The sequence below is a fragment of the Saccopteryx bilineata genome, chromosome 8 (assembly GCF_036850765.1).
Source record: "Saccopteryx bilineata isolate mSacBil1 chromosome 8, mSacBil1_pri_phased_curated, whole genome shotgun sequence".
NCBI lineage: Eukaryota > Metazoa > Chordata > Mammalia > Chiroptera > Emballonuridae > Saccopteryx > Saccopteryx bilineata.
The window spans coordinates 4,336,075-4,348,062 of record NC_089497.1 but is presented as its reverse complement, the minus strand read 5'-3'; the positions used below and the strand labels follow the sequence as shown (position 1 = coordinate 4,348,062).

Sequence of the window (11,988 nt, the reverse complement as noted above, 5' to 3'; positions counted from 1 at the left end):
ATTGGAGAAAGTTGGCCCTGGCCACTGAGGATGCTCCATGGCCTCAGCCTCAGGCTCTAAGAAGAGTTCGGTTGCTGAGCAACAGAACAACACCCCAGATGGGCAGAGCATCATCCCCTGGTGGGCATGCCAGATGGTCCCTGTCAGGCACATGTGGGAGTCTGTGTCTCTGCCTCCTCGCCTCTCACTTAGTAAAAAACACATTAAAAAAAAAAAGTTACTAAAATAATTTTCAATATTTTCCCAATGTCTCTACACAGTTACCCAGTCCTTAAAGCTCCGTTAGTAGAAGCCCCAATCCCACAGCCATTTACTAATAACCCCACCCCCACCCGCAATCTCACATCCCATCTGTCCCATCTCCCTGGGGGCACCACTTTGGTTAAACACCTCACTAAGACCAAGGTCACATTTTACTTTTTATGTGACTCCAGACCAGCAGGAGAAAATGGAATTTCAGAGCTGGGATTCAGCACCCCCACCCCCTTTGAATAAGACCTATACGTTTCAGCAGGTCGTTTAAGGGTATGCATCTTACTGAAACGTGTCAGAACGATGCTAAGGAAATAGCCAGGATCGGCCGGAACAGACTCACAATGAGGAAGCAGGCGCCGATCATCACAGCCTTCATTTTCACGTCCAAGTCCAGAGGGAACTGGATCCCAAAGTTGTCAGCGTCTGTAAATGCCTCTCGCACTACCCCAGTCCATTGCTTGGAGATCTTGCCAACCACGTTCTCTTCATCTAAAGATTTAATCTAAATTGAAAAAAAAAAAAAATCTTAAAGAATTCTAGAACGCTAGTAACCTAATAAACAGAACTATCTTTGGATTTGAAATACAATTAGACAAAATGTTACTAAAACTTATGTGCAATAATAAGTAACTATCATTCACACATTCCTGTATCTATTTTTAGGCACAGAAAAAGTGTGTCTTTGCTATAGAGAACGTACATGAAAGTAGTTTTACTAATATATTTAACATTTTATATTATGCTTTAAACAGACATTAACAAATAGTTTGAAAGGATCTAAAAAAAAATTTAAACAGGAAAAGATGCAAATGTGAGAAGTGTCTTTGATGAAATTTCCAGAAGCCATCGGAACCAGAAGCAAGCTAAAGCCCCCTGTGACAGACGTGCTTTAAGACAGGCTGGAGAAGTTTACACAGGCGGAGGGTTTCCCAGTGAGGGGAGGGCGGTCCCCTCACTGTCCCTGGGCACACAGGGAATGCTCAGGGTCTCGGAAGCTGACTGGCTGTTCTGAGTGAGGGGCGCATCCAGAGAGGAGCTGGTGGGAGGTCACGGGTCCAGGGTCCCGGTGTCAGGACAACCGCAGGGGCGGGGGACAGCAGAGGAGGAGGTGGCTAAACCATCTCTGAAGTGAATACTTCTAAGGAAAGCCCGGGGCCATCCTGAACAGCAGCATGATCGTAGCTGGACACACGGACATTGCCACGTGGACGCGGGCGCTGAAGGTAGCCACACTCCCCACGGTGTGGTCACGGCGGGTGGTGTCCACCCAGGAAGAGGGGAGCCCTCTCAGATGTGCATGAGGTAGCACATGTGCCCGCAGTACTTCTGAAGTTCCCGCTCTGGTTGGGCGCTGGGATTGGCCGTGGGCTTGTCTGGCGGGGGGTGTTGGTGTGCAGGACACGGAGCCAGGACCTGACCCACGGGCGGAGGTGGGGCCGGCTCCCGCTCGCCAGTGGGCAGGCACTGGGAGACCAGGGTCCAGGCAGTGGTTCTGCCGCAGCTCTGGAATGAGGGAGCAAGTGTGGGGCGGGGCGAGGCCAGGGTCCAGCCTGACCCAGAGCCATCCCGCGGCGCCTGCGCACATCCACGGGGACAGGGCGACCTGCAGGTCCGTGAACATGATGGACATGAGAACACAGGCCTGTCTGAAGCCCACTGGGCTTTAGGGGCTGCTGTTACACAACACCATTGTGGGAAACAGACGAATGCAAATTCTGTTTTGACACTTTAGTGTTTGTCTGCTAACTGCTGTCATCTAAGCATCTGTAGCTGGCAATGAAATGTTACCTTTTATTTTGAAGTGCAGTTACTATTTCTAATTGATTAATTTTAGAGAGAGAGGAAGGAAGAGCAAGAGGGTGGACAGGAGAACGAGAGAGAAACACCGATTTTTTAATGTTTGTGCCTAAATAATGTGACCTGTAGGGCGAGGCCATCTGTGGGAAAACTGCTGTAATGATATTGCTCAGGGTAGTAAGGGCACAGATACACTGTGGTGTCTAATAACCCAGTTCAACACAAATACGCAGGAGAGACCACAGAGGGTGACAACTGGTTTTCCGTCTGACACCACCCTCCTGAAAACTAGCTTCGCTTAGTGGTCTGTTTGCAGCACTCACAGGGTCAGAGCTCCGGTAGAGGAGAGAGCCCGGCAGCCTGCGTTTCAGACCAGGGGGGACCCCAGGCTTTGGCAGTCAGACGGACGGGACAAGGTCAGCGTTGTGTTCGAAATGGATGACACAGAGGGTGCCTCCCAACAGAACCCGCCGCGTTGACACGTTGATGCTTTGCTTCTGCGGGTGTGACTGCCCGGCTCTGCCTCACCTTTTCCGTTCACGTGGTCAACAGTGACACTCAGAGAGAGTGGGAAGCACCTTTCTGACGGGAGTTAAATACATGAGCACACTGTCTCCCTCTTGAGACAATAGAGTACCCAAACTTATTTCATATACTTTAACCTCCTACTAAATTATGTTTTCCTCATATCTGGAAAGCAGATTCTATAAAACCACCACATCCCTTACCTCAAAATCAACATCTGCACAGCAGCTGCACACAAGAAACGGACCGGTAATTTTTAGCACATCTTCTCTCTTCTCGTTTTGAACTGTAAACTTTGGCAGGCACGGGTGCCAGGTCTGAGTAACATAACCCACTGGCACACCCGGAGGAGCACAGATTTCTATCTACAAAAGCAAAAGAGCATGGATACATGATAATAATGTCTAGTAACAACTCTCATTTATGGAATAGTTTCTAAGTGTCAGCCACTGTTCTGAGCACTACCTGATTTATAACATATGTAACCAGGTTAATACTGTTACTCCTCTTTATAGAGAAAGTAACTGGAGAACAGAGACATGAACCAACCTGTACAGATGCCCCAGCTACAAAGTGACAGGGAGGAGAGGCTGCAGGCATGAACTCTGCCCCTGAGCCCTGCTCTGCTGACCTCCTGCATTTTTAAATGTCCATACTTGTGAAACGTGTCTCAATCATTAAGGAACTCTTTTCTCAAACTCCTTTAAAGGCAGTGGTTTAGATGTGTGAACAGAGCCCAGACCACGGGTGTAATGATCCGATGTGAGGGCCACGGTTCTATAGTATACCGGGACGAGAGTGGGCCTGGCACCCGGGCTGTGCTATGAGCTGGGGGGCCCAGGAATAGCCCCAGTCTGCTCACGTGGGGATGACATCATCCTAGACTGTGCCCTCAGATCAATGGTTTGCTAATGGCTCTTTCCTTCAGAGCACATTCCAGCCCACTCTCTGTGTTTCCTCAGATGCTCCTATGGAGAGACGACATTACACCTAACCTAAATGACACACACACATAATCCAAAATAATTCAGCGGGGATAACTTCAGTTACCTTTTAAAAATAACTGCGCTATTACACTTCAAATACCCATGCACTTGTGCCTCTGTATGGGCCGTGGTCTCACGGCTGCCTGTCTGGAGGGAATGACCAGGCCTGGCTGCTCCCAGGCCGGTGGGGATACAGACCACGGCCAGCATCCCTCCCAGCGCTTTGTGCCTGATGGTTCCTGATCCACATTCTGCATCAGTGGCTGAGAAGTAAGCCAGTCTTCATAGAACTGAGGGTACCCACACCTGGCACATCCTAATGACAGAGGCTCAATTATACTGATTTTTAAAATGGGGAACTTAAAAACACAGGAGCTGAAATTTCTGGGAACAGGTCTCTCCTAGGTGTGTGTCACCACAGGGGGCCAAAACTGTGAGAGGCACACGTCCGTTCTCTTCCTCACTCTGCTCGCCACATACTCCTGGACTTCTACTCAGGACAGTGTCCGTGGATCTCTCCCTCTCTGGCTCTGGCCAGGATTGCTGGTCATTCCACATAAGGGACTTCACCGGGTGCCTGAGCTCAGCTGTCCCCAACGTCGGACTCTGAGCAGATGCTCAGTCCCCTGAGACAAACGTCTCAGGGACATGGGACTAACTGGTCACAGCTTTTCCTGCCTTCCTTTCTGCCCAAATGGTGCTCACGCATATCTCAGGGCCTGGTTTTTAGAAAGTCTCGTTTGACTATACAGGAAACAAGGGAAAGGTCAACTTCTCGTTGAAATCCTTTAAAATGAGCGGGAGGAGTTGCTCACTGACCTGCTGAAGGCAGCAGGGACAGCAGCAGCTGGAACAGCCCAGCGGTCTGTACAGAGAGATGACCTCTCGGCCCATCAGGTCCAGGATCTTCATGGTGAAAGGCCTGTTAGACCCACAGCAGTTCCGGGCACAGCAGTCGGTGTCCTCCACGGCAAAGTAAATCCTCTGGCCCAGGCTGTTCTTAATCTCGTATTTGTTATTGGTTTCAAAACCCACTAGGACTGAAAACAGAGAAGCACACTGCTGTGACCATCCCGTCAACAAGAGTCCTGAGTCCATCCTAAGATACTCTAATAGCTACTTGTATCATTTCCAGAGGACGCTGCCTGCTACAGGGAGAATGGGAGGGAAAGGAGTGTGGACAGGACCCAGACGGAGGAAAAAGGCAAAGGAGGAGAAGGAGGAGAAGGCACGGAGGAATAGACAATGAAGACTCCCAACATGCGACGTGGAGAAGGAGACTATCTTCCTAATTGCACGGACTCCTGACAGAAAGGAAGACCCCGCTGAGGGCCGGGCCTGCCACAGACGGCCATGGTCCTCTTAGGTGCGTGCAGAACGCGTGCCTGTGCTCGGGACAGTTCTCAGACAGCCGTCAGGGACGGAGGAGAGGGTGCCTGCTGTGCTGACCCTCCGGGAGAGAGTGGGTTACATCAGCTGGCTTGAGATTTGTTTTACACCAGGCTGAAGGCTTATCATCTTGCTCTGGGTGAGGGAGGGTAATGAAGGCATCTACTCTCCGTGCAGGCGTGCAGAAAGGGAGAGTGGAAGTGGAAGGTGGGTGAGAACCTCACAGGGGGCCCGGAGCACCCCTGGTGAGCGCAGCAGTCTTGTTCAGATGTGGGAGGAGGTAAGAGCAAGGGGGAGGGTGACTGGCATCCCAGGCGGCTACTCACAGAATGTCTAGACCACGGGCACCCTGAGTGATGTGCGCACTGAGAGAGGCCACTCTCCTCACCGGGGAAAGGAGATACGGCAAATACTGACAGCACCTGGTAGAGTCTGCCCAGAGCAAACTACATACTGGACACTGCTCCTTCCTTAGAGCCAGGCGGGGTTATTCATGGTGCCACGTGTCCAGAGCTCTCATTAACTTGGGACATGGGATGTCACAAGCCAATCCAAAAACAAGTGACTAAAAGAAATCTATCTACGATCTGTGTGGATAGACTTTCATCCATATGGAGATGTCCTGCACAAATTCTAGCACCATGAGGTCCTTTAATGTCTTTTCTCTGAGTCACACAGGCTTTGTTATCTAAGCGCTTTGTTGACTAGCTTAATCTCAAAATGCTTCAACCTGTTTATCTAGAAAATGTAATCAGCAGGCTCACACAGTCTCTCAATTCCCTTCCAGGGGGACTGTGTTTACTGTCAATTAAGTTCTGGGGAAATGTGTCTTTCCTAGTCTGAGTCTAAAAAGAAACTGAGTTATATTCATTATTCTATTCATAATGTTAAAATGAAGACTTTCAATTTGAGACAAAAAAACATTAAAGGCATTCCTTTTAAAAACTAAAGAATAACTAATATTTGTAACATACTTTATATTTTATGATTAATACATAATATTTTAAAAATATATTTAAAAGTTACAAATCTAAAAGCTATAAATGGGGTAATGTATATTGCATAGGGTCTTTTGGGAAGGGTTCATATTCTCAAAAAGAAATTTCATAAAATAAAACATTTTAAAAATTCAAAAAACAAATAATCTCAATATGATCTCCGTTCCAGGAGCTGAAACTTAGTTTAAACCAACTAACAATAATGAGAACATTGTACATTTCTAACAATGTTTATGGTAAGTACTCTAAACACAATAGATAACAGTGATATAGTTTAACCAGATCTACTATTGTGTAGTGTAATTCACATTATAATTTCCACTACTGGAAAGAAACTTTGCAGAGAGGTGAAGAAGAATTTAATAGATACATTCTAAAATCCGGCAGAGTTCCCATTAAACTCTCTACTTAGAGGAAAGACAGGCTAGTTCATGAATGCCTCTAGGTTCTCTCTCCCCTGCAGGAGTTCTGAAAATTCTAGTGACTCCCTAAGATCACTTTGATCCAAGGAGCACTGGACTCAAGGGACATCCGTTAGGGTCAGGCCCAATCTATGAGAAAGAGTGCTATTTTAGAAAGCCAGACCTCCAAGCCTGCTGGTCAGCCTCCTCCAACAACCCAAGTGTTAATCCTCAGCCCACGGCGAAAAGGTTTGACAGCGGTCATCCCCAGAACTGCCAAGAGAAACTGCGGGCAGGAATGGAATTTTCCAAATATACCCATCCCAATTTAAAAAGGAAAAATATTATTCACTTTGGAAACTGAGGTACCTGGACTATTAATTCTTTTTCCATTGGGGGGGACACTGGGTAATAGAACATACAGGTTTCAGGAGTACATTCTGTAATGTGTCATCTGCTTATGGTGTCCTGTGTTCACCACCCCAGGTCCGGTCTCCTCCCCTCACGGTCATCTCCCCTTCACCCCCTTCCCTCTGCTCACCCCACACTGCTGTCTGTGCCTATGAGGCTTATTTCTTTGCTAATTCCATCAACCTTTCTCAGCCAGACCCCAGTCTCCAGGTGATCACATATTGGGGAGAAAAGAGCTGAAGTGATAGGCGTCAGGGCAAATGACCTATCTGCCACTCAAGTGCTTTCTAGAGAGAGGGGGGAAGCGACAGGAAGTGCTGGCTGGTTTCCCTCTAAATTGGAATCTGCGTCCTGAGGGCAGAGGCCCAGAGAAACAGTATTTTACCTCCATTCCTAACTTCAAAGGAGATTTTGAGGGTCATCATCATTTCATTGTCAGGATGAGAGACTGTTTGTAAACAACCAGGCTTAGTCATTCCCATCAATGAAAGTGTTATATCTGTGGTGATTGATATGCCTTTATGTGCACAAATGTCTTCTCTTTCATGAAAAACAATCAATACAATTAATACATACCTTCAGCCCTGGCCGGTTGGCTCAGTGGTAGAGCGTCGGCCTGGCGTGCAGGAGTCCCAGGTTTGATTCCCGGCCAGGGAACACAGGAGAAGCACCCATCTGCTTCTCCACCCCTCCCCTTCTCCTTCCTCTCTGTCTCTCTCTTCCCCTCCCGCAGCCAAGGCTCCATTGGAGCAAAGTTGGCCCGGGTGCTGAGGATGGCTCCATGGCCTCTGCCTCAGGCGCTAGAATGGCTTTGGTTGCAACAGAGCGATGCCCCAGATGGGCAGAGCATCGCCCCCTGGTGGGCGTGCTGGGTGGATCCCGGTCGGGCACATGTGGGAATCTGTCTGACTGCCTCCCCGTTTCCAACTTCAGAAAAATACAAAAAACAAAAACATACCTTCTAGAAGCTCAACTTGCTGATGAATCAGTACCTGATCTATCTATCATAGTAAAAAAAAAAGTTAAGATGTAAATTATATATCATGTTTTAATCAAATTCACAATAGTGCTTTTATGTTCTAGAGAATACATATAATTAACAATGTTTACCAATATTATCAATATTTAATAATAGTTTATATTATTTCTAGGTGTAATTAAAATTAAAAAGCTTTTACTTAAAATATCTATTGAATGCTTTTACTATTAATGTGGGAAAATTCAGGAAAATGAGTCATATAATATATAAAATATTAAGGCCGTTTTGGTACCACTTACTGACACTCAGCAGTAAATGTTTTAATCTTCTTATTCTAATTCCTACCTAATTATTTGGTGTTGGAATAAAGGAGCTCAGGATACAGAACCAAGGTCTGAGAAGTAAAAAGGTCATTCTCACTCATGTGACATTCTGATGCTGAGCAAATGGTATTACCTCTTTAGACTAGGGTCTCCTCTTCTGGAAAACAGTACTGATTATATCACCTATATATGATGGCTTTCTGAAAGGGTCGAGTGAGTGAATACTTGTGTGATACTTAGGAACCAAGCCTGGACACGGTGCTTCATAAATGCTTGCTCTCAGGTCTTATCACAGATAGTCAAATCACAGAACACACAACTTCCTAAGCCATCTGCAGTTTGCTTTCAAAGTAAACCTGGCCCTGGCTGGTTGGCTCAGCGGTGGAGCGTTGGCCTGGTGTGCGGGGGACCCGGGTTCAATTCCCGGCCAGGGCACGTAGGGGAGGCGCCCATTTGCTTCTCCACCCCTCCCCCCCTCCTTCCTCTCTGTCTCTCTCTTCCCCTCCCGAAGCCGAGGCTCCATTGGAGCAAGGATGGCCCCGGGCACTGGGGATGGCTCCTTGGCCTCTGCCCCAGGCGCTGGAGAGGCTGTGGTCGCGGCAGGGCGATGCCTCAGAGGGGCAGAGCATCGCCCCCTGGTGGGCAGAGTGTTGTCCCTGGCCCCTGGTGGGCATGCTGGGTGGATCCCGGTCGGGCGCATGCGGGAGTCTGTCTGACTGTCTCTCCCCGTTTCCAGCTTCAGAAAAATACAAAAAAACAAAAACAAAAAAAAACAAAACAAAATAAACCTGACCCCAAAGATTTTGAATCACTTGTTAGCAAAAAACAAAACAAAACACGTTTTACCATTTCAGACTTCTGTGAACTAGTTGTTTGTTAACGTGATTACGTAAACCGAAGGCACAGTTTTCTTTTATAGGCTGTTTTATGTATTTGAAATTACCTGAGTTAAATATTCCAGTCCTGGTGGACAGCCTGGTGGAGGTGCCAGTGCTGGCATCCATGGCACCCCTGCAGGTCCACCTGGCTGATTATACACCGGCTGGTGTTGGACAGCAAAGCCCACTGGACCAGTGCTTCCATAGCCAGGTAGTGGGATGGGGTAGCTGGCCTGGGGGCCAGGATAACCTGCCTGAGATCCGGGATAGGCCCCCTGGGGGCCAGGGTAGCCAGTATGACCTGGAGGTCCTGAAGTAAAGACAAGTGGAATAATCAGTAACTGCACTGAGAAATGGCAACATCAACTCTTTGGGATTACCCCAGCATCTATCACAAAAAGGAACGTCAGTTCAGGATGCCTGTTTCTATAAAGGTTAGAGGTCATTGTTTTTATCTTTTAGCAAATTTCCAATAAAATATTTGTGGTTTCACAGACACTTCTACTTTGAGAGTTTTAGGTGGAATAGAGTTGGCCCAGGCCTTACTCTTTCATTCAAAACTCAGATGAAAATATGCTTAAAACCCAAGAAAGTGAAAGAATATCAACAATGATCTAGACTCTAGATTCTAGAGTCACTTGCATAAACGTTCTGGAATGCCTTCATGGAAAAGAGAGGTGACATCCAGTAGAAGGCCCAAAATAAAGGCTTTGAGCTAGGATTTCTAGGACCAAAGCACTCTGGGAAAAACAGTAATCATACTAGTTTTGGAATTATAACACACTTGTTAGACCCTACGCGTTAGATCCGGGGCTGGTTTTGCTCCCTCGAGGCATATTTGGCAAGATCTGATTGTTTTCAGCTATTACAGCTAGATGGGGTGAGGGTGATGCTGAGATCTGGTGGATAGAGGCTGGAATGCTGCTAACTATCCTAAAATGCCCCCAAACAGCACCCTGAAGAAAAGGAATTATCTACCCTAAAACACTGCAGTGCCACTGTTGAGAAATGCTGGTGGAGAGGGGAAGGCGTGTCATGTCTTCCAGGACTGTCGGGGTGATTTTCTGGTTAAAAATTCCCCTGGAGGTTTTTTTTTTTCTGACAGAGACAGAGTCAGAGAGAGGAACAGATAGGGACAGACAGGAAGGGAGAAGGTGAGAAGCATCAATTCTTAGTTGCGACACCTTAGTTTGTTCACTGATTGCTTTCTCATATGTGCCTTGACCAGGGGGCTACAGCAAACTGAGTGACCCCTTACTCAAGCCAGCGACCTTGGGTCCAAGCTGGTGAGCCTTGCTCAAACCAGATGAGCCCACGCTCAAGCTGGCGACCTCGGGGTCTTGAACCTGGGTCCTCCGCATCCCAGTCCGACACTCTATTCACAGCACCCCTGCCAAGTCAGGCAGTTCCCCTGGAGTTTTAATCCATTGGGATAGTACGTTCCTGAGACCCCTCACAAGGAAAAAAAAACTGCGCTAAGATATTTAGATCACACATTTAAAAGTCACAATTCAGCAGCCTGAGCTATCTGGAAATACAATTTGAGAAACAAGGTAGGTAAAAAGTTATATTGGGCAACATTGTCTCCAGTACTTAATATGCACCGTGTCCACTGTGTATACTCTGTACTCCACATGAATGGCTGAATGCCATAAGTGTACACCCTGTACTCTACGTGACTTTGACAAGCACACACTCCATGTTCCACGTGAATTTCACAGGGGTGCACTCTGTGTTCTATGTGGCTGTTCCACGTGAATTTCACAGGGGTGCAATCTGCGTTCTATGTAGCTGTTCCACGTGAATTTCACAGGGGTGCACTCTGTGTTCTATGTGGCTGTTCCACGTGAATTTCACAGGGGTGCACTCTGTGTTCTATGTGGCTGTTCCATGTGAATTTCACAGGGGTGCACTCTGTGTTCTGTGTGGCGTTTGCAAGCCTATACTCGATGATTCATGTGATTTTCAAAAGCATATACTCTATGGTACAAGTGAATTTTGCAAGCATCTACTCTATATTCAGCAAGCATATACGCCATATTTCACATGAATTTCACAAGTGAGTACGCTATAATCCATGTATATTTTGTCTACAATGAAGCCTCATAAGCTTCTGTGTATACTGCATAGAGTAATAATTCCACAGCAGTGGAATATAATTTCAGACCATGTTCCACAATATTTTAACCAGTAAAGGTTATGCACATTTTAACTCAGAATACACAATTTGCAAATATTCTTAATGAGACATTAATGAAAAATACATGCACTATGAAACAGTGAGACGAAGAAGACAGTTTAAAGCCATACATACCTCTTATTTTTATTTTTTAAATGTTTTATTGTATTGATTTTAAAGAGAGAGAAAGTGAGAGGAGAGAGACACAAACACCGATCGGCTCCTGTAAGAGCCCTGACTGGGGCCAAACCAGCAGCCTCTGAGCTTTAGGATGACGTTCTAAGGAGCTATTTGACCAGGGCCATACTGATATCTTTATTTCTTTTTTTTTTTTCTTGTATTTTTCTGAAGCTAGAAATGGGGAGAGACAGTCAGACAGACTCCCGCATGTGCCCGACTGGGATCCACCCGGCACATCCACCAGGGGGCGACGCTCTGCCCTCCAGGGAGCGATGCTCTGCCCCTCTGGGGCGTCGCTCTGTTGAGACCAGAGCCACTCTAGCGCCTGTGGCAGAGGCCGAGGAGCCATCCCCAGCGCCTGGGCCATCTTTGCTCCAATGGAGCCTCAGCTGCAGGAGGGGAAGAGAGAGACAGAGAGGAAGGAGAGGGGGAGGGGTGGAGAAGCAGATGGACGCTTCTCCTATGTGCCCTGGCCAGGAATCGAACCCGGGTCCCCCGCACGCCAGGCCAACGCTCTACCGCTGAGCCAACCGGCCAGGGCCCCATTGATATCTTTTAAATACAACAGTTTTTATGATTCATTCCTTCTACAATGAACAAATATTTACAGAGGATCTATAATCTGGCTGTTCTAGAGTCAGACACTACAGCTATTAGGAGGGCCACCAACTGTCACGGGGCTTGCAG

At 47.2% G+C, this 11,988-nt stretch overlaps 1 protein-coding gene across 1 annotated transcript; it reads right to left on the bottom strand.

The window, feature by feature from the left end:
• Positions 1–524: 524 nt before the first annotated feature.
• LOC136311838 (phospholipid scramblase 1-like) lies at positions 525–9,117 on the bottom strand. Its single transcript, XM_066241117.1, has 5 exons — positions 9,008–9,117; positions 7,721–7,763; positions 4,383–4,603; positions 2,781–2,942; positions 525–757 (listed from the first exon to the last, which is right to left on the bottom strand). The coding sequence occupies exons 1-5, from the start codon at positions 9,062–9,064 to the stop codon at positions 548–550; spliced, it is 693 nt and encodes a 230-aa protein (XP_066097214.1). The 5' UTR covers positions 9,065–9,117; the 3' UTR covers positions 525–547.
• Between the last annotated feature and the right edge of the window lie 2,871 nt (positions 9,118–11,988).